This window comes from Syngnathus scovelli, chromosome 4 (assembly GCF_024217435.2).
Source record: "Syngnathus scovelli strain Florida chromosome 4, RoL_Ssco_1.2, whole genome shotgun sequence".
NCBI classification, from domain to species: Eukaryota; Metazoa; Chordata; class Actinopteri; order Syngnathiformes; family Syngnathidae; genus Syngnathus; species Syngnathus scovelli.
In genome coordinates this window covers 20,868,091-20,890,359 of record NC_090850.1, presented here as the reverse complement: position 1 = coordinate 20,890,359, position 22,269 = coordinate 20,868,091, and the positions used below count along the sequence as shown (strand labels likewise).

General features: G+C 46.0%; 4 protein-coding genes across 7 annotated transcripts; 2 read left to right on the top strand and 2 right to left on the bottom strand.

Moving 5' to 3' along the window:
• The first annotated feature begins 557 nt into the window (after window positions 1-557).
• On the top strand, window positions 558-5,280 carry slc7a6 (solute carrier family 7 member 6). Its single transcript, XM_049717114.1, has 10 exons — window positions 558-721; window positions 1,993-2,487; window positions 2,866-2,991; window positions 3,066-3,210; window positions 3,267-3,390; window positions 3,467-3,570; window positions 3,647-3,743; window positions 3,862-4,011; window positions 4,079-4,262; window positions 4,369-5,280. Exons 2-10 carry the CDS (start codon window positions 2,037-2,039, stop codon window positions 4,434-4,436), a joined length of 1,449 nt encoding a protein of 482 aa, XP_049573071.1. The 5' UTR covers window positions 558-721; window positions 1,993-2,036; the 3' UTR covers window positions 4,437-5,280.
• Window positions 5,281-5,569: 289 nt separating this feature from the next.
• Window positions 5,570-7,787, bottom strand: slc7a6os (solute carrier family 7 member 6 opposite strand). Of its 2 annotated transcripts, none has more exons than XM_049717139.2 (5): window positions 7,522-7,787; window positions 6,583-6,942; window positions 6,292-6,507; window positions 6,086-6,221; window positions 5,570-6,009 (listed from the first exon to the last, which is right to left on the bottom strand). In XM_049717139.2, the coding sequence occupies exons 1-5, from the start codon at window positions 7,708-7,710 to the stop codon at window positions 5,870-5,872; spliced, it is 1,041 nt and encodes a 346-aa protein (XP_049573096.1). In that variant the 5' UTR covers window positions 7,711-7,787; the 3' UTR covers window positions 5,570-5,869. The 2 variants fall into 2 exon arrangements, with proteins under 2 accessions (XP_049573096.1, XP_049573095.1); XM_049717138.2 differs by having other exon boundaries at window positions 6,292-6,510; window positions 7,522-7,785.
• A 331-nt stretch (window positions 7,788-8,118) lies between these two features.
• Window positions 8,119-11,593, bottom strand: tdp1 (tyrosyl-DNA phosphodiesterase 1). Its single transcript, XM_049717106.1, has 16 exons — window positions 11,461-11,593; window positions 10,673-11,253; window positions 10,546-10,589; window positions 10,420-10,475; window positions 10,256-10,352; window positions 10,127-10,161; window positions 9,957-10,049; window positions 9,717-9,887; window positions 9,489-9,567; window positions 9,246-9,422; window positions 9,100-9,148; window positions 8,963-9,029; window positions 8,785-8,892; window positions 8,619-8,721; window positions 8,429-8,534; window positions 8,119-8,313 (listed from the first exon to the last, which is right to left on the bottom strand). Exons 2-16 carry the CDS (start codon window positions 11,235-11,237, stop codon window positions 8,240-8,242), a joined length of 1,824 nt encoding a protein of 607 aa, XP_049573063.1. The 5' UTR covers window positions 11,238-11,253; window positions 11,461-11,593; the 3' UTR covers window positions 8,119-8,239.
• A 323-nt stretch (window positions 11,594-11,916) lies between these two features.
• On the top strand, window positions 11,917-22,259 carry eprs1 (glutamyl-prolyl-tRNA synthetase 1). Of its 3 annotated transcripts, none has more exons than XM_049717042.1 (33): window positions 11,917-12,085; window positions 13,028-13,112; window positions 13,189-13,288; window positions 13,372-13,528; window positions 13,596-13,732; window positions 13,838-13,938; window positions 14,010-14,136; window positions 14,197-14,389; window positions 14,830-15,001; window positions 15,071-15,304; window positions 15,377-15,461; window positions 15,534-15,593; window positions 16,444-16,554; window positions 16,616-16,752; window positions 16,815-17,022; window positions 17,089-17,201; window positions 17,265-17,388; window positions 17,459-17,629; window positions 17,724-17,891; window positions 18,091-18,354; window positions 18,525-18,719; window positions 18,836-19,113; window positions 19,238-19,289; window positions 19,365-19,574; window positions 19,650-19,722; window positions 19,843-19,922; window positions 20,006-20,107; window positions 20,225-20,578; window positions 20,655-20,828; window positions 20,901-21,061; window positions 21,191-21,269; window positions 21,451-21,515; window positions 21,588-22,259. In XM_049717042.1, exons 1-33 carry the CDS (start codon window positions 12,043-12,045, stop codon window positions 21,736-21,738), a joined length of 4,764 nt encoding a protein of 1,587 aa, XP_049572999.1. In that variant the 5' UTR covers window positions 11,917-12,042; the 3' UTR covers window positions 21,739-22,259. The 3 variants fall into 3 exon arrangements, with proteins under 3 accessions (XP_049572999.1, XP_049572998.1, XP_049573000.1); XM_049717041.1 differs by having other exon boundaries at window positions 17,456-17,629; XM_049717043.1 differs by lacking the exon at window positions 18,091-18,354 and having other exon boundaries at window positions 17,456-17,629.
• Window positions 22,260-22,269: the final 10 nt, after the last annotated feature.

Here is a 22,269-nt window from a genome sequence, read left to right as displayed (position 1 = left end):
TGCACCGCCTGTGACACTTAGCACCAGCGTCATAAATACTATGACCGCCAACTTTTTGCACCCTTGACCATTGCAGGACCACTCTAATTATTTGCTTTTTCTTCACATGGTAGTAAGGCAATATATTCGACAATCCGTAAACATATTTTTTAAATATGCAGATGTAAAGAGAATATATTTGTGATATAAGTGTCCTATTGACAACGCCATTATTTTAGCCGCCTAGCTTTTAATATAGTTTCTTTTTTTGGGGGGGAGGGGGTAAATTTAATAAAAAGTATTTCATGATCATGAAATTTGAATTTTCCAAAAGTAATTATATTTCATTTGCGCTGTACAGCTTTTATTTAATACATTAAAATTATTTAAAAAAAATATTAGTTTATTTAATCTTTTTTTTTTTCACAGCAACGTAAATTGCCAATTGTTCAATATCAGTCGCTCCTGCCCCATTAGGCATTTAAAATAAGTCTTCTACTAGCTAAACCAACTTGATTTCATACTGCTCTGCATTAAATGTAAAAGAAAATTGAGGAATAAAAAGTGCAGGCGCTTTATATCGGTTTGGGTCGAAATAAAAAATTAAAAGTGCCGTTTGGTTTCGCAACGATATAATGACGTCACCGTGCCGCGGCAGCCCAGTTGTCTCCAGGTGCCGGTGGTGATGCACTCTTCTCCCCGGACGCTGGCTCCCGGACTTCAGTTTGAGACGGATACTCAGGTACGACTGGGACACAAACTTGAGGGTTTTATTTTTTTTAAACATACACACGTAGGGTTCGTTTTGGGTAAATTTTCTGAAGTGGATAGCAATAGACTGCTTTTAGTGAGGGGACAAAAGCGGGAAGTCAGCTTTCCATTGGCTATGTCAATTTTGTCGCGGTAACTCCGGACGTCCATTTGGCTCGAAAAACATTAATTACAAAATAAAACATTTCTTTAGCCGTCTTATCAATATACACGCCACCTGTTTAGTCCTTCTTGGCCTTATTTTGAAAGTCAGTAAAGGCAATGAAGCTGTAAATAACGCTAACTTTGCTTTTCCTGATGTTAAAAAAGATAGACGCCGGCTTTTGGTAAAGATTTTCTTTCGTCGAGTTTATTTTTAAGAACAAATATAAACATGTTATATAGATTATGAAATAAAAAATATTCTTGTTGATAAACTGTCTTGAATCGTCACTGAGAATAAACTCACGTCAAAACTGGCTGCATCATCAGAAAAGCTCTTCCTATTGCCTAATAATGGGGAAACAAATTGGGAATGTTATCAAACATATTTTTCTTTTTCTTTCATTTCGTTGTCAAAGACAGAAAAAAGTTAATTTTGCGACCCAGCTCCTGTTTACTGAGCCTGTGGCTCCTCCTACATGGCACCAGTATTATACATATTCTTTAAAATTGTCATTAATAGGCCTAAATGTTGTGTAACTTTAAAAGTAATCTATGATTTTTTTTGCAAACATATAAAATTAACTGATTTAATAAATATTTTGTTTTGATCTGAGGTACAACCTATCAGTTTCCTTGATTTATTTTCTTCTCGACATAATGACATATTGTTTCAAATGATTGCATATTTTTTTAAATTATCTACTGTTTATAATTAAATATTTTTTTGAATGAAGCCATACTAACAAATTTTACTTTTATGAACAAATGTAAAAAAAAAAAGGCGTGCCGTGTTTCATCAGGATAATCAAGAGCCACAGTATTTGTCTTGATCCAACACAAGTTCATTACTCAATGTGTCGCCTTTTTGCGAGCATTACGCAACTGGTGTGACCTCCACTTGCTTCTTCTCACTCCCGTGTGACTAATGAGGTTCCACTTAACAGAGGCATAGTCCTTTAACGGCACAATGACCTCATGGTGGGAGCACAACTTATTTATAGACGATGTAGACTACAACTGAAACCTATTACATCACGTAAAAAGATGCATGGTGTTGATCCTTAGTAATCTCCTTGTTATCATCCAATCTCCCTGCAGAGGTTTCTCGTGCTGAACCTCAGCTCACCCCGGCCGGTGCCGAGATGCAGGACCAGGAAGCCTCCAACGGCGCCCCCAAGGAAAGCATGCAGCTGAAGAAGGAGATCTCCCTCCTGAACGGCGTCAGCCTCATCGTGGGCAACATGATCGGCTCGGGCATCTTCGTGTCGCCCAAGGGTGTGCTCTTCTACAGCGCCTCCTACGGGCTGTCGCTAGTCATCTGGGCGGCGGGCGGCCTGTTCTCTGTGGTGGGCGCCCTGTGCTACGCCGAGTTGGGCACCACCATCTCCAAGTCGGGGGCGTCGTACGCGTACATCCTGGAGTCCTTTGGAGGCTTCTTGGCCTTCGTGCGGCTGTGGACCAGCCTGCTGATTATCGAGCCCACCAGCCAAGCCGTCATCGCCATCACCTTCGCCAACTACCTGGTGCAGCCGCTCTTCCCTACGTGCGAGCCGCCCTACGTCGCCTCGCGCCTCATCGCCGCAGCGTGCATATGTACGTGTGCTGTCGAGTCAAACATTTTTTTTTTTACAATAATATGTTCTAAGGAATTCCTATTAGGCACAAACATTTTTGTCCATCTCAAATGGTTGCCATTTTGCCTTGCACTGTCACTTCCTGTCCACTGAAAATGACATCACAGTGCTCTGGTTACAAGAAAAAATGGCCGCTCCCTGAGATGAATCAAAACAGTTGGATTTTCCGACTAAATTCATACCCCACGAGGGAGATATTAATCAGAATATTGCATTTAGACGAGTGGGGGAAGCATAGAACATACTATTTAAAGAAAATCCTTGACTAGACTTCTTGAAAATAGTGATGACATCGTCAATTCAACTTTGCGTACGCTTGCGTGGTTTGTCTCCACAGGCCTCCTCACCTTTATCAACTCGGCTTACGTGAAGTGGGGCACCCGTGTGCAGGACGTGTTCACCTACGCCAAGGTGGCCGCCCTCATCGTCATCATCATCACAGGCATCGCTAAGTTGTGCCAAGGTCAGACAATAAAATATTAGGCACAAAAAAATGTTAAATAGGTTGTCGTGTTTATACGTATTTGTCTCGGGCAGGTTACACGGCCAACTTCGACTCGTCCTTCCAAGGTTCCTCCACAGACGCCGGCGACATCGCCCTGGCGCTCTATTCGGCGCTCTTCTCCTACTCAGGCTGGGACACGCTCAACTTTGTCACCGAGGAGATCAAAAACCCTGAAAGGTTGTCTGCCTTCCCTCTTTCCTCAGCGGCGTGCCTCTCATCAGCTCTTTTTGCAGGAACCTCCCCCTGGCCATCGCTATCTCCATGCCCATCGTCACCACCATCTACATCCTCACCAACGTGGCCTACTACGCCGTGCTGGATATGAGCGCTATACTAGCAAGCGACGCTGTGGCTGTGGTAAGGCAAAATTGAGCGCCATTCGCCACGCTCGCGGACCCGATTCAAACGTGAAGGTTGCGTGTTGCGTGTTGAGACATTTGCAGATCACACGTTAGGCGTGATGAGCTGGACCATCCCCATCGCCGTGGCACTGTCCTGCTACGGCGGCCTCAACGCCTCCATCATCGCCGCATCCAGGTGGTGCGCCGTTGGACGCCGTTTTCCGTCTCGGTGTCGTGTTCGCCATGGTGGTTACGTTTGTGTGTGTGTGCAGGTTATTTTTTGTGGGTTCCCGTGAAGGTCACCTTCCCGACGCCCTGTCCATGATCCACACGCAGAGATTCACGCCCATCCCTGCTCTCATCTTCAACGTAAGCACCACTCCTTATATTGATTTGGCTTTCAGATCAAAAGATGAACGTGAGAAGAAATTTCAGAACGTTTCCAACGCACGATGAAATGAAGCGCCGAGTTTTTTGGTGTTTCCAGTGCGTGATGTCGCTGATCTACTTGACGGTGGAGGACGTCTTCCAACTTATCAACTACTACAGCTTCAGCTACTGGTTCTTCATGGGTTTGTCCATCGCGGGACAGATCTACCTGAGGTGGAAGGAACCCCAACGACACCGACCGCTCAAAGTAAAGCGCCGTCACGTTCCGGCTCGAGGTTCAAGACGACCGCGTTCACGATTTGTGTCTCGTGCAGCTGAGCCTGTTGTACCCGCTGGTGTTCTGCGTGTGCGCCGTGTTCCTGGTAGCCGTTCCGCTCTACAGCGACACGCTTAATTCCCTCATCGGCATCGCCATCGCCTTGTCGGGGGTGCCCGTCTACTTCCTGGGCGTCTACCTGCCCGAGTCCAAGCGCCCGCCCATTATTACCAAGCTGCTACGTGAGTCGCCTTGTCGTCATTTCGATTTTTTTTTTATACACTATTAAAATTATTTACTATATTTAATTCATTATTTTGACTTCATTTTCATCCCATGTATGTGCAGGTTCTCTGACTCACTGCACTCAGTACACGTGCTTCTGCGTCCTCACCGAGTCGGACAAGAGCGAGTAGAAAATCCACCAGAACCACCACACCAAATTATGGTAAACAAGCCGTCTGATTTTTTGGTGATTTTTTTTTTTGGTTTACACATTGTGTCTTTTGTGGAGTCAAGCGGGAAAATGCACTTACTTTTCTTGATCATTTGCCTCTTATGCCAACGACTTGCCTTGCCTGGTGGCTTCTGTTCACTTCTGTGTTTACTGATCCTATGTCAACGTTCTTGTCACGACTGCCTAAGGCACCCAAGGTAACTGGTTTCAGGATTCAGTCAGGTCAATTCTAAAGGTGCCTGTCATGCAGGGGTCACCAACTCCGGTCCTTCAGTTTGTTTTGGGTGCAAGACTCGAGGACCGGACTTGGTGACCCCCTTCTGTAATGCAATATGTCAAAATACAATAGGAGCTGCTGGGCAAAGAAACAACTCTAATGTATTATATTGTTTGATAATAATATATAAAGATTGTTGCTGTCCAACTAAAAGCATGTAATGCTCTTTTTTTTTTTTTTATCAGATTTTTTTCTAGTGGCTTTCAAATTTAAAAAAAAATCAAATTTTGATTTTACATATTTTTTGTGCATTTGCTTTATGAATGAAAACAGAAAAAAAAACTATTAACAGCATCTTATTTCTTCTAATACATAAAATCATCAATTTTGTTGTTGGACAGTGACAAATGCAGTATGAGTTTTTTTTTTATTAAATGTTTTACTTGTAAAGTCTACAACATATTACCTAAATGTATTTCTTGCATGATTTGCATTGCTGGCCTCACAGTATATGGTCCACTCATCATTTCAGAGAAATTCATGCCATTATTTATTTATTACACTTATTAAAGAGAACTTGATCTTGTCTAGTTGTACATTAGAATGTCTGTCAAAACTAGTTTTTCATTGCGGGCCACGTCATAGTTTCGGTTTCCAACAAAAGGGCTGTTATGACTGAAAATCTAAATTTAGAATCACTTGACATAATGTAGTGTATACGTTCCCAGTGTATTCTATTACTTTGTGTATTTGTAATTTGTGTAAAAATACATGTAAAAATGTAGTCTATCTGTAAAATATAATTAATTAGTATAATATATATAATTAGAGGTATTTTAAATAATTAATGGTAAATCACAGAAACTGCAACATCATGGAGTGCTTTTAACATTTATTTCAAATCTGTTATACACATATTTACAAATTGATATCCAACAAGCATTCTTTCTGTTGTAACACGCTCAACTTCAACAAACAAAAACGTGGTCCAAAATTGACGAGCCCCCAAATTACCGGTCTCGCAACACAACACAACCAAACGCAAGCTTTCACAGTATACAAAACACTCTAGACACGTACGCAATTGAACGCACCACACGCTAACAGCACAAAGCATACCGAAAACACGCACGCACAAGTGTACTTAATAAAAAATAGAAAGGACATATTCGGATTCAGTCTGAATCGTATTTGTCTGTGTCGTCGTCGTTGTGGTCTTGGTGGTGACTGAGCTGTTGCAGCAGATCTCTCTGATAGCGTTGCCAGCTCCTGCGGTACACCTCCCCTTCCTCCTCGTCATCCTCATCCCAGTGATCTGCAAATGACAACGGGATGGTCAGCGGCCATGGGATCAACACTTTAAAAAAAATCGGAGCAAAGGAGAGACGTACGTCCGTAGCGTTCCTCTCTGTCGCTGTCGTCATCGTCGCTCTCATCTTCGGGGTAGTCGTTCCTCCAGTTGCCTTCCTCGTTCTCATCATCCTCGTCGTCGTACTCCTCCGCCTCGCCAGCTTCCTCCTCGGGAACCTGATGACAGCTTACTCCTTACTCTGGACTTTAGGACATGTCCCCCTTTTGACATACGCAGGACGCATACCAGTTGAGCGTCGTCTGCGTAGGCCCTGACGGACAGGATGTCGAGGATCCACCCCGGCGTGACCGTTTCTTGGCAGTAGAGGTCGTAGACGTAGTCGGCTTCGTCGTCCCCCTCGCTGCCGTCGTGTGGCCGACGTTGCTGCTGCTGTTGGTCGCGGATGCAGAGGCGCTGCCGTAGCATCTTCGTGTTGTTGCACAAGATCACGTCAGGGTCTGACTGCTGCATGGAAAAGCAGGTTGAACAATTTAAAAAGTCTTGGCTTGTTGTGCATCCAAAATGTCTTCCTCTCACCTTGCTGAGGGATTTGTCCTGCTCCGGGAGATCTTCATGCAAGAGATCAACCACCTGGACCTCCCCGAGACCCAAACACTTATCCCGTTTGCGGGCAGCTTCACCCTCCTCTTGCTCCTCCTCCTCCTCCACCGCCGTGGCGGCGCCATCGCCTGCCTGGCGTCTCTGCGCGGGCAGGGCAAGGCCGCCTGCAGTGCGGTGGCTGGAGAGGATCCGGTAACGCTCCTCGCGCCGGATGCCCAATTTAGCGCTGCGGAGGTCGCCGAAGATGCGGTGTGAGCTGTTAGCGGATGGCCGCAGGGCATGAGCCACGCGGGGTCGGGTCAGGGCCTGACGGACCTCCGTTTGCACGGGGGCATCCTGAAAAAAGTAAAAGACTTTTATTTCCTTACATTTTTTCAGTATTTGTAAAGTCTTTTGGGGAAAAGATATATCCTAAAGATGCTGGCCAAATCTAACCCTTAAATAAGTTACATCCTTAGTTAAAAGTATCATTATACTCCTGAAATGGAATTAATATGATAAAAATCTGTATTTGGTTCTGTTTTTGAGTTTTACAAAATGAGAAAAAAAAATACCTGGCACTTTAATTTATGATGGTGACGATATTTTAAGTATATTTGCGTATTGAAAATCGTTTCACTTACTCGGTTGTCTCAATACATGATAGGTCATAAGTCATATAACGTCTATGTATAGTGACGTCATTGAGATGACGTCAAAGTTCCTGGCTAACTGCTACAAGCAAAGCTAGCTCAACCTTGCGGCGCGTCAGGTTAGAGAGCTACCGCACATTTAGTGCGCCAATTAGCTTACCGACACGTTAAGGGGACAAAAGCCGCGTTAGAGGAGCCGAATGTGGTCTTTTAACATCTTTCTTGACGTCGTGTTGACGCTAGCCGGGTACGAGTTTGCTAGCCGTCACCGCGGCCATCTTACCTGTGTCGCTACCGTGGCCACGAGTTTGAACACTGACTTCTCCACGTCGGCCTCGCCGGGCTCCGGTGCCGTGTCGCCCGGAGTCTGGTTCGTCTCCGGTCGGATGCGCTTGCAAGCGAGCAGTAAGGCGTCCGCGGGGTCGGTGCCCCGCTTTCTCTTGACGCGCAGAATGGTAGCGTTGGGCTCCATGTTTGTTTGTCGCTTGCGTGCGTGAGCGCTTTGCTTGGGCTGGCTGGCTCCGGCTGTGTTTGTCTCTTTGACGTCACGTGCTACGAAAGAGGACGCAGCTCCGCCGACCGCAAGGAGGCGCAAGTTTGCAGTGGTGCGTTACAAGGTTTGTGATTTTATTTCATCTATCTTTGATTCTAACATCCTCCTTCTTATCTTTCTCACTTTTCCTTAAGTTGAAAAAGTCACCTTGTCTGCATAAACACATACTGTAAATGATGTAAACTTCTTGACAAAACAACTTAAAAATTGCACTAAATTACTTCCTTTTCAACCATTCAACACAAATAATTTGAATTTGGTGTTTATAAACGTTTATCACTTATATAATTCAGATATATGTAAGCACCAAAGCAAGGAAGGCGGATGTCATGTGATGAACTAACATTTTATTGTCCACGATACAAAAACAAGAAAATTACATATAACCGGAAATGTGACAGTGTCAAGATCTAATCTAATGATAAGAAAAATTTAATTGTGCAGTTCTTTAGGAGGGAACCCAAACGTTGCCGTGTGTGTCTGGAGCCTGGCTGTATGGAATGTTCCAGATCCAAGGTTGATCTGTGGATAAAGGAGGAAAAAAAAAAAGAACATTAATTCATTTAAAGACATTTCTTTCTGGATAGAGGTTGAATGTTGTCCCTGTGCTTGCGTGGGATCTGTGCTGGTTGTATACCTTTGGAGGTGTAGCGTATCGGGGGTAGATCAAATGGCACTGGGAAACCGGAGGATGACGACGAGACTGGAAACGGGTTTTTCCGAACTGGGAATGTTTTCATGTTCTGCAAGAAGACGACGGTCACTCTCTTCTATTCAAAATAAGCACTTTAGCATTATAGTACATGCATGAGTGTGTGTTATCTCACAAAGGCTGAGGGCACGTAGAGGATCCCGAGCTCATAAGATCGAACCATCACCTGTGTGTTGTTCTTCTCCAGAGCCCCCCATGCCGCTTTGGACAAGTTGGCACTGTAATAATAATAATAATTTTATTAAATGTGAACCACATCCTTGTGAACAAAGATAACCAACCTGGTGACAAGAAACCACGCGAGCTGAGTGAAATCAGGTGACGCCCTCATGTACGTTTTGATATGGGGCATGGCGTGAGTCCGGCCGGTTGAATCCGCTTGCCATCGGCTACATGTACACAGAAAATTATTACCCCATCATTTACATCGGTGCAATGAATTCATGTTCGAGAACATACTGAAAGTAGGAGTGTAGCCAGAGTTGCTTCTGCGCCGTTTGGATGCTGTAGGGAAGTGAGCCCCCGGCTGGTGAACAAGACGAGACTCAATGAACATCTCAAATAATCTCTAAATAAATGCTTCAAAAAATTCTCACCAGGATAACCTTCTAAACTCATCCTGACGTCTTCCACTGATGGATACAACTGAAAAGAGAAGTGAGGGTCTATTATTAGACGGCAGGCTTTTATTTGAGCACTTAAAAAAACACTCAGAGCAAAAGTTGGGATGTTGGGTAAGTACCAAGTGAACAGGCGGGTTGGGCCGTAGAGACGATTTGCCCACTGTGGTGAGGGTGCGCTGGAACTCCCCCGCCAGCCACTTGGTCTTGTCCACCCCCATAGAGCCGATGCTGGAGAACTGGCCCACCACGGGCCACCTTTCCTCATCAGGGATGCATTTGGTGTGCTCGTAAAGCAACTGCAAACCGGAGAGACGTTGATGGCAATAATCAAAATGAAGTTATGTTTAGTTTTGTTTTGTTACCTTCCTGAGCCTCAGGTGGCCCCAGCGCTCCATGTCTGGCCCCACGTACCTGCCAGGAGTGGAGCCCACCAGATAGACCCTGACAACATACAAACCATAGACTCTATGAAGGGGTTTGAGGGTGCACTGATTCATAATTAATTGACATCATCTCTGTTTTTTATAGGAAAAGTCAACTCTGGTTTGATTTGGGTTTCAGGAAAACACTATGGCCAGTTTTTGACATGCCTGGTCTCCGAGAGGTCGTGCTCTTTGATCCGCTGGATCCATTCTTCCAGCTCGGGCGCCCGATAGGACGCCAAATATTCTAGAAGGTCCCTCTTGAAAAAGGTGGGCGACTCGCCACAAGTGTCGCTGCTGTCTTTTGGTAACCGTGGAAACAGAGGACTCATCCACATTCTGGCAGAAGAAGGATTACGAAATCAGTCACTCAGAAGTGAGTTTGAGTTCTAAAAGAATCAAACGCACCCCTGCGTCTTCTGGTACCAGTCGGCTCGGATGAGGTTGGAGGTGAGGATGACGACTCGGAAGCCCTCTTCGTACCACAGCAGCATCATCTTCCTGCAATGAATCAATCCACGAGCTAGAATCGACGACCATCATCCGAAAGAATCCTCGAAATAGTGACTCATTCTTACGTGTGGTGTGTGCCAAAAGCGATGTCCAGCTTGGCCTGTCAGGCAAAAATATTCACAGTGCCTCAGTGAATCATCGTCAAAAAGAAATAAACCCAAAGTTTTAAATTGTGATGAAACAGTTCTTCAAACCTGGCAGAGGCGAATATGAGGGAAGGGTTGAGCCTGCTGCACCAGCCGAGCCTTGGCCTCCCGCTTGTCCCCGTGGACTATCAGGACGGGGCGATCCCTGAAACGGTAGAAAGTTTTACCTAAGCGTCACCATTTATTGACGCCATTTTGTGATGGAAACTCACCTGAACTCTGGAGGATACTGCTGAACCATCCAGGCGAGATCAAAACAGTAGTTCAACTGTGACAAACACGAGGTGAATAGTTAGCGTAATGTTACAAATGCATTTATTGGTAATAAGAAAGCTCACCTGAACGGACTCTTTTAGGGTGCCGAATAATGGCGAAAGAATGTCTGCAGGAAAAAGTACATTAAGGAAACGTATTGTGAAGTGGGATTATAAATTTCAGCCAAAAATGGCGTAAAATTCCACTCACCTCTGATGTGCAGCGCGCCGCTGTTGTACTTTTTGTCCAGGCCTGTCACCTTGTTGAGGTAGAACCGAAACATGTCGTCCTGGCAGGGAACGCTGGATTCAAAGAAGTCGTCGGGCTCGTCGATGTAGTAGACGCGTCCGTGGGGGCTGGGAGGGCGTTCATTCACTACCTTCTTGCGTTTGGAACTCGGAACGGTCATAGCTGGTGGTGGGTTGTTCTTCTTTGCATCTTCATCATCATCACTGTCGGAGAGCGCCCAACCAGAGCCGTCTGCCGCCTCCAGCTTCCTTTTCCCGGCTAAAGATGGAGATGACTCATACTTGATAGGGTATGCCTGGTTCTTTGTAGCCTGCTGTCTGGCCTCAGAACCGACCACGAGCGCAGGGATAGGAGAAGGTTCCGGTTTCACCTCTACATAGGTGGTGTCTACTTTGGTTTCTACGGGGGAGGAAAGTGAGCCGAGGTTGGATACTTGAGGGGGGTTGGACGACGATGGAGGAAGCTGATCGTCCTCGTCCTCGCTGCTGGAGACGGTCCACTTGCCGTGTTGACTGTCCTGGGACATATCTGTGCGCACTTAACTACAACCACAAATATATTGTTGGTTAATTCCTCTATTATATGAAATGCAATAATATTGTTGATATTTAACTATCATGTGAAGAGTATAGAAAGGCAGGAGCGGGTGTTGTATTATCAATAAAATGACTATCATGTGAATAGTATAGAAAGGCAGGAGCGGGTGTTGTATTATCAATAAAATGACAAAGTATACGCATGTATTTTACCTCAAAGCCACGATATTGGTTTGGGGTTAATAATGTAGCGGAAGTAAGGATTTTAATGGAGTAAACAATATTCCATGAGGGAAGAGCAGAAGGCAAAATAATGTTCAACTGAGATATGTATCCGGGTAGAAACGCAGAAATACAAAAAGAGCGCACTTGCATCAGAAAAATAAGTCCGGGTAGAAACTTGTCACAAATATTTCGTCTTAAAATGCCGTTATGCCGACTTCAAATTTCGTCTTGTCTTTTGGCATAAATACCACGTCGTAGGGCTAAGAAAACTACTCACATTTAAATGCTTTCTCATATGGACAAATCAATCTGTTAAAAATGTCTGTGCTCAACGTTGCCAACATTTTCCAAAGGATTTTGCCCACCACTGCAGTACCACCTACACCGCACCGCTAAGTGGCAGTAACGAGCTATGTGCGTTCAAACCCGTCGCCAAACTAAACCACAAAGAAGCTCGCTTGCTGTCTCCACGCTCTTCTTGCGGTTGAGTGTGGCGAGCTAGTCGGGATTACATTGACTGCTGTCACGTTTTGTAGTTGAAGGGTCTTTTCGTACACGGCTTCACACACCATGGCGTTAAACCTGATCATCAACACAAGCAACCCGCCTTTAGGTGAGTGGCAACGTCTGAATGAGTTTTGTGAAGAAGAAGAATAACCACGATAATTGCTGGCCAGGCTGCTAACTTATTAGCACGGCTACGTGTCCACCAGTGGTATAAAAACACAATCACATCAGTGACAATTTAGCCTCATTTGTAGTCTTCTATATCCATTTATGTTGTTTAGTTTTTAGTAGGGGGTGTAAATCTGCCATTTGAATAGCTATTGTACCACCAAAGTAAATAAAAACAATGATAAAATCACACATTTTTAATGCATAAATGCGCACACGGCCGCTGCAAACACTAACGTCAGCAAAATGGATGATCAAAAATTCCCTACACTTTTCTTTGTGTAATTTTCTGTCACTAGTGTGGTTTAGCAAGCTTGAATGGGGCGTGTACGTCAACCCGATCCTGTCGTCGTGGCACTCAAAACAAGCGACAAAACCCCTAAATAATTGCAGCTCCTTCATACACCAAAGCTTAAATATTCTACTCTTATTGCTGTTAAATCCACGCGTGTTGTTTCTCCCGTCCAAATAACCGATTTAACCTTTAATGAACTCGAAAGTAGCGCGGTTGTTTGACGTGTGTTGCATCAGCTTACAAATGAACCCAAAGCAGCCCAAGCGTTTGAATTTATGCTGCAACGAAAGTCCCGCGTCCATGTTGTTCAATTGCATTCATAATTGGACTTTGGGTCAGAGAAGAAGTGTGTTAAATCATGAGTTTAATCGTGTCATCACGTTTGACATCGTCGTAACAGCGACACCGATCTTAACAGGTACTGCATGCTGATGCAAGACTCTAAAATTCGGTCCACTATACTTAGATAATGCAGCCGTGACGTCAGAATTATGGAGGGTCAATAAGTTGTGCCCCAGTTCTCACATTCCAATGTGGAGAATGGCTGAAGAGAATCATCACATTGAGTTCATGCTGTCTCTTCAGGAGCCCTCCTGACCGCCGAGCACGTGAAAGGAAGCGTGCAGCTCTCGGTGGAGGATGGCAAGGATACCCGCCTCCACGTCTCAGAGTAAGCAAGACAATCCTTTCAACCAGCCGTCCCCGTGTAAGAGGTGTTAAAAGCGTTTTGTTGTCGTCCCCCACAGTGCCGTCCAGTTCAATGACGCAAACTCCATCAGCCGATATTTAGCGCGGGTGGCGCCGGCTCTCGGCCTTTATGGTGCCAACTTGATGGAACAGACTGAGGTGTGTGTGCATGCTTGGAAAATTTGTTGAAATCTATCCGTGGGGATTTCCTTCAGCTTCTTGAGCGTTTGTGGGATCTGCAGGTGGATCACTGGCTGGAATTCAGCACCCGTCGTCTGTGCGGCCAGCCCGATTTGAGCGCCCCTCTGGCCGAGCTGAACAAGGCGCTGGCGCTGAGAACCTTCCTTGTGGGCCACGCCCTCACGCTGGCTGACCTGTTTGTGTGGGCTGCCCTCAAAGGTGAACGCCTTTAAAAACTTGTCCAGTTTGAAACGTATTGTTCATTGTGGTGGTTTGTCTTCTCAAGGTCACAGCGACTGGCCCAACAAGGACAAAGCCTTCGGCCATGTCAGTCGTTGGTTCTCCTTCTTGAGTTCTCAGGTTCCTTTCACTGCCTTGGACAACAAATACACCAGCAAGAAAGCTCCACCTGCCAAGTCCAATGTAAGCCACATTGATGATGGCATTTTTTTTCATGTTATTCAGGAATTAATGTTTTTCCCGTCATCATGAATTATTTTTGTGATATTTTTCTCTTATGCTTGTCAGCCGGAGGCGAAGGAGAAGAAGGCCGACCTCGGAAAGTTTGTGGACTTGCCCGGAGCCGAGATGGGCAAGGTGGTTGTTCGATTCCCACCCGAAGCCAGCGGGTGAGACTCGCCCGGGAAAAGTGGTACTCCATTTTGTCGGACGATTGTCATCTTTTTGCCTTTTCCGCCAGGTATCTGCACATCGGCCATGCCAAGGCCGCTTTGCTCAACCAGCATTACCAGGTCACCTTTAAGGGCCAACTCATCATGCGCTTTGACGACACCAACCCAGAGAAGGAAAAGGAGGACTTTGAGAAGGTGAGAAACCTAAAGAATCGTATTTTGAGTGTTTCATTACACAACGGTGCATCCCCTCAGGTGATCTTGGAGGACGTGGCCATGCTGCAGATCCAACCGGACCAGTTCACCTACACCAGCGACCACTTCAACGTCATCATGCAGCTGGCTGAGCAGCTGATGGCCGAGGGCAAGGCCTACATCGACGATACCCCGCCTGAAGTAATGAAGCAGGAGCGGGAGCAGCGTATCGAGTCCAAGTGCAGGAATAACAGTACGTGTGCGACACAGCACTCATTCTTGTCACTGACGTCACAGTCATGTTTTATTTATTTTTTTCTTCTTTTTTTTATTTTTTATTAACCAACAATGAGTTTAGTACTTGTGAATATTTCCATTCGCTCAAGTCAAGCTTCCAGGCTTATATGTTCATTTATTACCGGTGATGATAAGAATAATCTCTAATACTCTTTTCTACCTAACTTTTCTACCTAACTTTGTTTAAAAAAGACACAATTCAATTGATTAATTAAATTTATACTGATTTTAAAGAAATACATTTGAAATTCATTTAAATTATATGATTGCACAAATGTATTTAAAACCCTTTTAATCTTAATTTAAAAAAATTAAAACATACAGTTTGTTAATTGGGGGAAAAAAATTGTGAAGAAATAAAACAGTCATGTCTAAAATGACAAAAAAAAATTCCAGCTTTGGAGCAGAACATGAAGCTGTGGGCTGAGATGAAAGCCGGCACCGAGCGTGGTCAGATGTGCTGCATGAGGGCCAAAATGGACATGAGCTCCAACAACGGCTGCTTGCGGGACCCCGCCGTGTACCGCTGCAAGAACACCCCCCACCCTCGCACGGGAACCACCTACAAGTACTCCAATGAACTAAAACAGTTTTACACAAGGGGCCAAATTTTCCAACCGCCATCTTTCTCCTCCAGGGTCTACCCAACGTACGACTTTGCCTGCCCCATCGTGGACAGCAGAGAGAACGTGACGCACGCCCTGAGGACCACCGAATACCACGACCGTGACGAGCAATACTATTGGTTCATCGACGCGCTGCGCCTCAGGAAGCCGTACATCTGGGAGTATTCCCGCCTCAACCTTAACAACACCGTGCTGTCCAAGCGCAAGCTCACGTGGTTCGTGGACGAGGGATACGTCGACGGATGGTGAGCTCGGGCTCGTTTACTCCCTCCGCCTCGTACGGCGCACAGGTTGATGTCGCGGTGACGCTTTCACAGGGACGACCCTCGCTTCCCCACTGTCAGGGGGGTCCTGAGGAGAGGCATGACCGTGGAGGGCCTCAAACAATTCATAGCAGCACAGGTACGTTGATCCAACAGGGTGGAAAAATGCAATTTAAATGTCGTGTTTGCTAAAGTACGTCTTTGCTTTCAGGGTGGATCGAGGACCGTGGTGAACATGGAGTGGGACAAGATCTGGGCCTTTAATAAAAAGGTACAGCTTCCCTTTTTTTATCAAAAAATGAGAAATGGCACATCAGGTTGCCAAACTAGAGTAAATGACGCTCAAGCAAGTTTAGTCTGTCAGCGAGTATGGCTTCATCCCTTCATTTCCTTTTTACGCCCACCCTCCACCATCCAACACGTACTACCCCTCTTGTGTCCCACTTTTTTTTTCCCCCCCTCCTCATTTGTGTGCCACATGTTTTTTTCTTGGTTGGCTGCTTCACACGTAAATCCAGAATAGTTTAATCTGCAGGTACAGTATCATGTATGTGTTCTTTGTTTTTCAGCTGGTGTCATGTTAAAACTAACTTCATCTACGCATGTGTGTCTGTTTTAAAAATAAGCCATTGGGCGCTAAAGTTGTTTCGGATGACGACGGTTGGAATTTGAGATTGTGCTACTTTTGGGGAGGGGGTTCACCTTTGGAGTTGGCGCCACTGTACTCTATGTGCATACGTGACGGCATCTCCTCACTCTTGTGTGTTTCCAAGCTGCCCGTTAGCTGCGTGAAGGTATTCCTCTCTGCCACACCCTCTCCATCCTCTTCAACGCCTTCCTTCCGTCGTTTTGCTTTTAGGCTTAGCTGCTGTTTATTTACCGTGGGTGAGATGCAAAGATGGAGACTTGATGCTGTTTGAAGAGCTTGGAAAGAATTAAGTTGCGAACGTGGTTTGTGAACTAAGCAAGCAGCTGCTTTTTTTTTTTTTTTTTTTTTGACCTGCATGGAGCAGTGATTCACTCATTTAGTCTGTTCCCCCCCTATCATGTCTCTGCTTACGGAGTAAGTTTTTTTTCTGTGTGTCTTTAAATCTTCTGCAATCATCGTGTGCATGTTTTAGGTGATAGACCCAGTCGCGCCCAGATACACGGCTCTCTCCAGCTCGTACGTGGTTCCAGTTTCTGTTCCGGAGGCTAGGGAGGAGATGAAAGAAGTGGCCAGACATCCAAAGGTGTGCAGTTGTTCCACACACAAACGCACACGCAGTGGCTGAGTTTCTCTCTTCCACGTAGAACGCCGAGGTGGGCATGAAACAGGTGTGGTACGGACCCCGAGTGTTGGTGGAAGGAGCAGATGCCGAGACGTTCACGGAAGGCGAGGTGGTCACCTTCATTAACTGGGGCAACCTCATCATCACCAAGATCAACAAGTACGTATGTTAATGAATCATCTATTTGTACATCTGGTGATTTTCTTTCCCTCTTTGCGCAGAGGGGCCGACGGTAAGATCGTGTCCATGGAGGCGCGCCTGGATCTGGACAACAAGGACTTCAAGAAGACGACCAAGATCACCTGGCTAACGGAGAGCGCCAATGCCCCCCTCCTGCCCACCATCTGCGTCAACTACCAGCCCCTCATCACCAAAGCGGTCATCACCAAGGACGACGACTTCAAGGACTACATCAACAAAGACAGCAAGGTGTGCATGGGTTAGATGTCCTTGGTTGCACGTGGACATTTTGACATGGCTGTGCTGACATTTCAGATGGAGGAGAAGATGCTGGGTGACCCCTGTCTGAAGTCTCTGAAGAAAGGTGACATCATTCAGCTCCAGAGGCGGGGATTTTATATCTGTGACCAGCCCTACGAATCCATCAGGTAATTTTTTTTTTTTTTTACAATATCCCAATTTGATGAAGATAATGACTTTTTGTTTTGTAGTCCTAACAGCTGTAAGGAGAGTCCATGTATCCTCATCTACATTCCTGATGGCCATGTCAAGGAGATGCCCACTGCCGGGTCCAAAGACAAAGACAAGGGCAAGAGCCAAGCAGCAGGCAACGCAGTGAGTGTCCATTTTGTTTCATTTGTAGCAACTCTGTGCGGGTTTACCTCCTGACCTGGTTTCTTAGCAGGGCCCCGCTGCCGCCAAAGCTTCCCCAGCTACATCTTCGGTCGCTACCTCCTCAGCTTCTGAGATCTTCTCAAGCATCGTCGCTCAGGGAGATACTGTCCGCCAACTGAAGACAGCTAAAGCACCCAAAGAGGAAGTGGACAAGGCTGTGAAGCAGCTTCTCACTTTGAAGGTAAAGCTTTTATGGACCTGATGAGAAGATGCAAAGAATGTATAAGTCTTAAAATAGTATCCATGACGATTCAATATTTTTTTTTGTCCCCCAGGCTCAGTTTAAGGAACAGACTGGATTGGACTACAAGCCGGGTATGTCCCCCCCTGCTTCCGCCCCGGCTCCAGTTACCTCATCAGGAGACTCCGCTTCCTGTCCATATACACGCGTCTCTCAGCAGGGTGAGCTTGTCAGGAAGCTCAAAGCAGAGCAGGCGCCAAAGGTAACAGGTCATTATGCCTTTACTGTGGAACCACTAACAAAACCTGTTCTGTTACATCTTCATCTTGTCCCTCATCTGTCCCGTCAAGTTCATCCTCCCGTCCGTCACTGTCTCATTTCTGCCGGCTAACCTCGACCGCTCGTTCATCTTTCGCATTCCGTTGTCCCGTCGCTACAAGCTAATGTGTTGATGGTACCAGGACCAGATCGCCGCGGCGGTCAAGCAGCTCCTGGCGCTCAAGGCCGAGTTTAAAAAGTTGACGGGTCAGGATTACAAACCCGGGATGGCCCCGGCGACTGCCTCCACTGCCACGTCGTCTGCCGTGACCTCTTCTTCTTCCTCCTCCTCCTCCTCCTCCCGCTCTTCCTCCTCCTCTTCTTCTTCTACTTCATCCGGCTTGTATGAGCGTGTCGCGCAGCAGGGAGAGCTTGTGCGCAAACTCAAGTCACAAAAAGCACCCAAGGTATACACAATTGTTAAAATGAGAGTTTAAATGCAAATATTTCACCTTCAACAGATGAGTTTCAAACATAAATTATACTTTTAGACCCAGTTTATTATTTTATATTAAGTTTTCAAACTAAGTCAAATGTGGTCACTTGATTAAGTTTTTTTTTTTCTTTCCTTCATTAGGACCAAGTGGACAATGCAGTCAAGCAGCTGCTTGCCCTGAAGGCCGAGTACAAGCAGGTCACGGGCGAGGAATACAAACCTGGGAAAGCCCCAGCTCCCGTTCAGAACGACTCCGCGTCGGCCGCTGACCTCTTTGACAAGGTGGCTCAGCAGGGAGAGTTGGTCCGGACGCTAAAGGCCGAAAAGGCCCCCAAGGTGATAAAATGGTGCTAAAGATAAATGGATGTTTTTGAGATGACCATACGCAGCAGGGCTTGATCTTAAAACAGAAACATTCCGGCCACACTGATCATAGACGTGGTCTGTTTCAGGATCGAGTGGACGAAGCCGTGAAGAGCTTGCTGGACCTGAAGAGCAAATATAAGACGCTGACCGGGCAGGAGTACAAACCGGTAGCGGCAGCCGGTGGTGAGGACAAGAACCGCAAGGAGAGGGACAACAAGTCTGAGAAACAGGGAGGAGCTGGCACAGCAGGAGGAGCTGGCGGAGGAGCCAAGAAGGGGAGAGGAGACAAAGCAAGTCAGGGGAAGGATACCGCAAGTGGAGCTGGAGGAGCCGGAGACGGGCAAGGACCCAAAAAGCAAACGCGGTGAGAGATTCGAGCTTGTAGATGAGATGTGGCCAAAATATTGCCCGACTCACCAAACTTTTACCAACATTGCTGTCGTATTTTTTTGCCCCTTCTGATTTAAACCCGCCCTCATCCTTTTCAGCTTGGGTCTAGAAGCTAAGAAAGAGGAGAACTTGGCAGACTGGTACTCTCAGGTACATTCAAATATATGCTCAACATTAGGGAGACATTTAGCCGCATATTTCTTAATGCAAGTATTTGCCGAGCAGGTGATCACCAAGGCGGAGATGATCGAATACTACGACGTGAGCGGCTGCTACGTGCTGCGCCCGTGGTCCTTCGCCATCTGGGAAGCCATTAAGGAGTTCTTCGATCGCGAGATCAAGAAGCTCGGCGTGGAGAACTGCTACTTCCCCATGTTCGTCTCGCAGGCCGCCCTGGAGAAGGAGAAGTCGCACATTGCTGACTTTGCTCCAGAGGTCAACTATAGAATCATCTGCTCATACATCCATTTAAAAAAATGCCAATACTGAAATAATTTCCTTGTTTTGCAGGTTGCCTGGGTAACGCGCTCAGGGAAGACAGAGCTGGCAGAGCCCATTGCTGTCAGACCCACCAGCGAGACAGGTCAGACACTTTTCTATAATGCAAAATTTTCTGTGTTTATGAAAAGCAGGAGGAATTTAAAAAGGAGCAGATCATTTTTGAAATAATACCTCAGAAATAAAAACTGTCTTTGTCTTTCAGTGATGTACCCAGCCTACGCCAAATGGGTCCAGTCCCACAGAGATCTTCCAATCAAGCTCAACCAGTGGTGCAACGTCGTGGTCAGTCTACAAAATGTTCCAATGTTCTACTTTGGGTCCATTGAAGTTAGGCACTGTGAAATCTCGCATCTTCTCATTTGTAGAGATGGGAGTTCAAACACCCCCAGCCCTTCCTGAGGACTCGTGAGTTCTTGTGGCAGGAGGGACACACGGCCTTTGCTACCAAAGAGGAGGCTGCTAAGGAGGTACACTAGGCTCTTCAGAAATTGATCCCGCCATTAATTAATTTAATTGATTAATGAGAATTGATCACACTGCTCTGTTTACTTCATAGTTCAATACGATTTCCATTCTGTTTGTAGGTGCTTCAGATCCTGGACCTGTACGCCAGAGTGTACGAGGAGCTGATGGCCATCCCAGTGGTAAAAGGCAGGAAGACTGAGAAGGAGAAGTTTGCAGGAGGCGATTACACCACCACCGTGGAGGCCTTCATCTCCGCCAGTGGGCGCGCCATCCAGGGCGCCACATCCCACCATCTCGGTCAGAACTTCTCCAAGATGTTCGAGATTGTGTTCGAAGACCCGAAGAAGCCCGGCGAGAAGCAATATGCCTTCCAGAACTCCTGGGGTCTTACCACCAGGACCATCGGTGTCCTCACCATGGTGCACGGAGATAACAGGGGGCTGGTGCTGCCACCCAGAGTTGCCTGCCTTCAGGTAGACACTCCACACTGAACTTCATCTTCAACTCGAGTCAAGCTTACGTGGATGTTGGTTCTCTCTCGTCGCTCAGGTTGTCATCATTCCATGCGGGATCACCGCCTCGCTGGCGGAACAAGATAAAGACGCGCTGATAAACCAGTGCGACGTTTACGTCAACAGGCTGCTCGCCGCTAACATCAGAGTGAAATCTGACATTCGTGACAACTACTCACCAGGATGGAAGTTCAACCACTGGGAGCTCAAGGTAAAAAGTCACAATTTGAACAGAAAGTATTCATTACAAATTTGCAAAAATTAATGTGTTTTTTTTTCCTAGGGGGTCCCCATCCGTCTGGAGGTGGGCCCGAAGGACATGCAGCAGCGCCAGTGTGTCGCCGTGAGAAGAGACACCGGCGAGAAGGTGACCATCCCCGAGGCTGAGGTGGAGAAGAGACTGGCCGCCATGTTGGAGGACATTCAGAGCTGCCTGTTCAAAAAGTAAGACGTACTAGAATGTACAAAAAACACCTACTGCTCATAAATGCATAAAGGAAGAAACTAATTCCTTGTTCAGTCACAAATAAATATAAAGCCTCAAATATCATTTTTTTTTTTTTCATAAAACAGAGCATCAAATGACCTGAAGACTCACCTGGTGGCTGCAGACACGATGGAACAATTCCAGAAGGAGCTGGACTCTGGCAAGGTGAGGAGCAAGTCGCACCCGACCCAGATGACGTTCACTCCTGTCACACTATGTTAACTAAAATATATTTTTTACTTGCGTACGCTATTAAGACACCTCAACAAATCAATTACAGACAGCCAAAATTAAATTGTCTTATTGTATGGAACCTCCTTAACACTTTTTTTCTTCCATTTGACAGATTGTCCAGATTCCGTTCTGTGGTGGCATGGACTGCGAGGACTGGATCAAGAAAACCACTGCCAAGTATGGACACGCTTCCTCTTTCTCCTACTTTTGCTTTTTTTGGAGTGCCAATTGTTTTGTTTTGCGTCTCAGGGATCAGGACCTGGAACCAGGAGCGCCATCTATGGGTGCCAAGAGTCTGTGCATCCCCTTCTCGCCGCTCAAGACGCTGCAGCCCGGTCAGCTGTGCGTCTGCGGCAAGGCGCCAGCTCAGTACTACACAATGTTTGGACGTAGCTATTGAGGATGCCATTATGGTAGCAGTAAAGGGCTTTTTATTCCCTTCCTTTCATTTAATCCTTTTTTGTATTGTAACTCCTATGGGTTGGTTTTCAATGGCACTTGCATCATTTGAGTTTTTTTAATGAAAGGAAAAATTGTTATTATTAGATGAGAGGGTAAGAAAAAACATTTAAACTGAATCATGCGGGGGAAACACATTTTTCTTCCAATAGAAAAAGCAAATAATGAATAAATACTGTCGTATTCAACATGGGTAACCAAACAGTCATCTCATAATCTTCCGAGGAATTAATGGCCGCCTCTCTGAGGTATTGTCAACTTGGGGTTAGGATTTTTTTTCCATCCAGCTTGTTCTCTTCAGTGTCTGCTTGCAATTTTTAGTATAAAAAAAATTGCATTTTGTCATCTGCAGCCGTCCAATCATGATGTACAGTTGGATGTGTGACTTTAAAAGCTGGTCACGTTTTCTCTGGGTTCACAATGTACACAACTTGTTCAGATAAACTTATTTCTGTGGCAAAATTGTGTCTTC

Excerpts from the sequence above, each read along its gene's own strand:
- slc7a6 (XM_049717114.1), top strand. The coding sequence starts at position 2,037 with ATGCAGGACCAGGAAGCCTCCAACGGCGCCCCCAAGGAAAGCATGCAG. Across the intron at positions 3,211-3,266 it reads GAGATCAAAAACCCTGAAAG|GAACCTCCCCCTGGCCATCG; the intron begins GTTGTCTGCCTT and ends CTCTTTTTGCAG. Across the intron at positions 3,744-3,861 it reads TCCCTGCTCTCATCTTCAAC|TGCGTGATGTCGCTGATCTA; the intron begins GTAAGCACCACT and ends TGGTGTTTCCAG.
- slc7a6os (XM_049717138.2), bottom strand. The coding sequence starts at position 7,710 with ATGGAGCCCAACGCTACCATTCTGCGCGTCAAGAGAAAGCGGGGCACC. Across the intron at positions 6,511-6,582 it reads AGGACAAATCCCTCAGCAAG|CAGTCAGACCCTGACGTGAT; the intron begins GTGAGAGGAAGA and ends TTTTCCATGCAG. Across the intron at positions 6,010-6,085 it reads CAGAGAGGAACGCTACGGAC|ATCACTGGGATGAGGATGAC; the intron begins GTACGTCTCTCC and ends TGTCATTTGCAG.
- tdp1 (XM_049717106.1), bottom strand. The coding sequence starts at position 11,237 with ATGTCCCAGGACAGTCAACACGGCAAGTGGACCGTCTCCAGCAGCGAG. Across the intron at positions 10,353-10,419 it reads CAGTATCCTCCAGAGTTCAG|GGATCGCCCCGTCCTGATAG; the intron begins GTGAGTTTCCAT and ends CTACCGTTTCAG. Across the intron at positions 8,535-8,618 it reads TCTACGTGCCCTCAGCCTTT|AACATGAAAACATTCCCAGT; the intron begins GTGAGATAACAC and ends GTCTTCTTGCAG.
- eprs1 (XM_049717041.1), top strand. The coding sequence starts at position 12,043 with ATGGCGTTAAACCTGATCATCAACACAAGCAACCCGCCTTTAG. Across the intron at positions 13,113-13,188 it reads ACCCGCCTCCACGTCTCAGA|TGCCGTCCAGTTCAATGACG; the intron begins GTAAGCAAGACA and ends CGTCCCCCACAG. Across the intron at positions 16,753-16,814 it reads ATCATCACCAAGATCAACAA|AGGGGCCGACGGTAAGATCG; the intron begins GTACGTATGTTA and ends CTCTTTGCGCAG.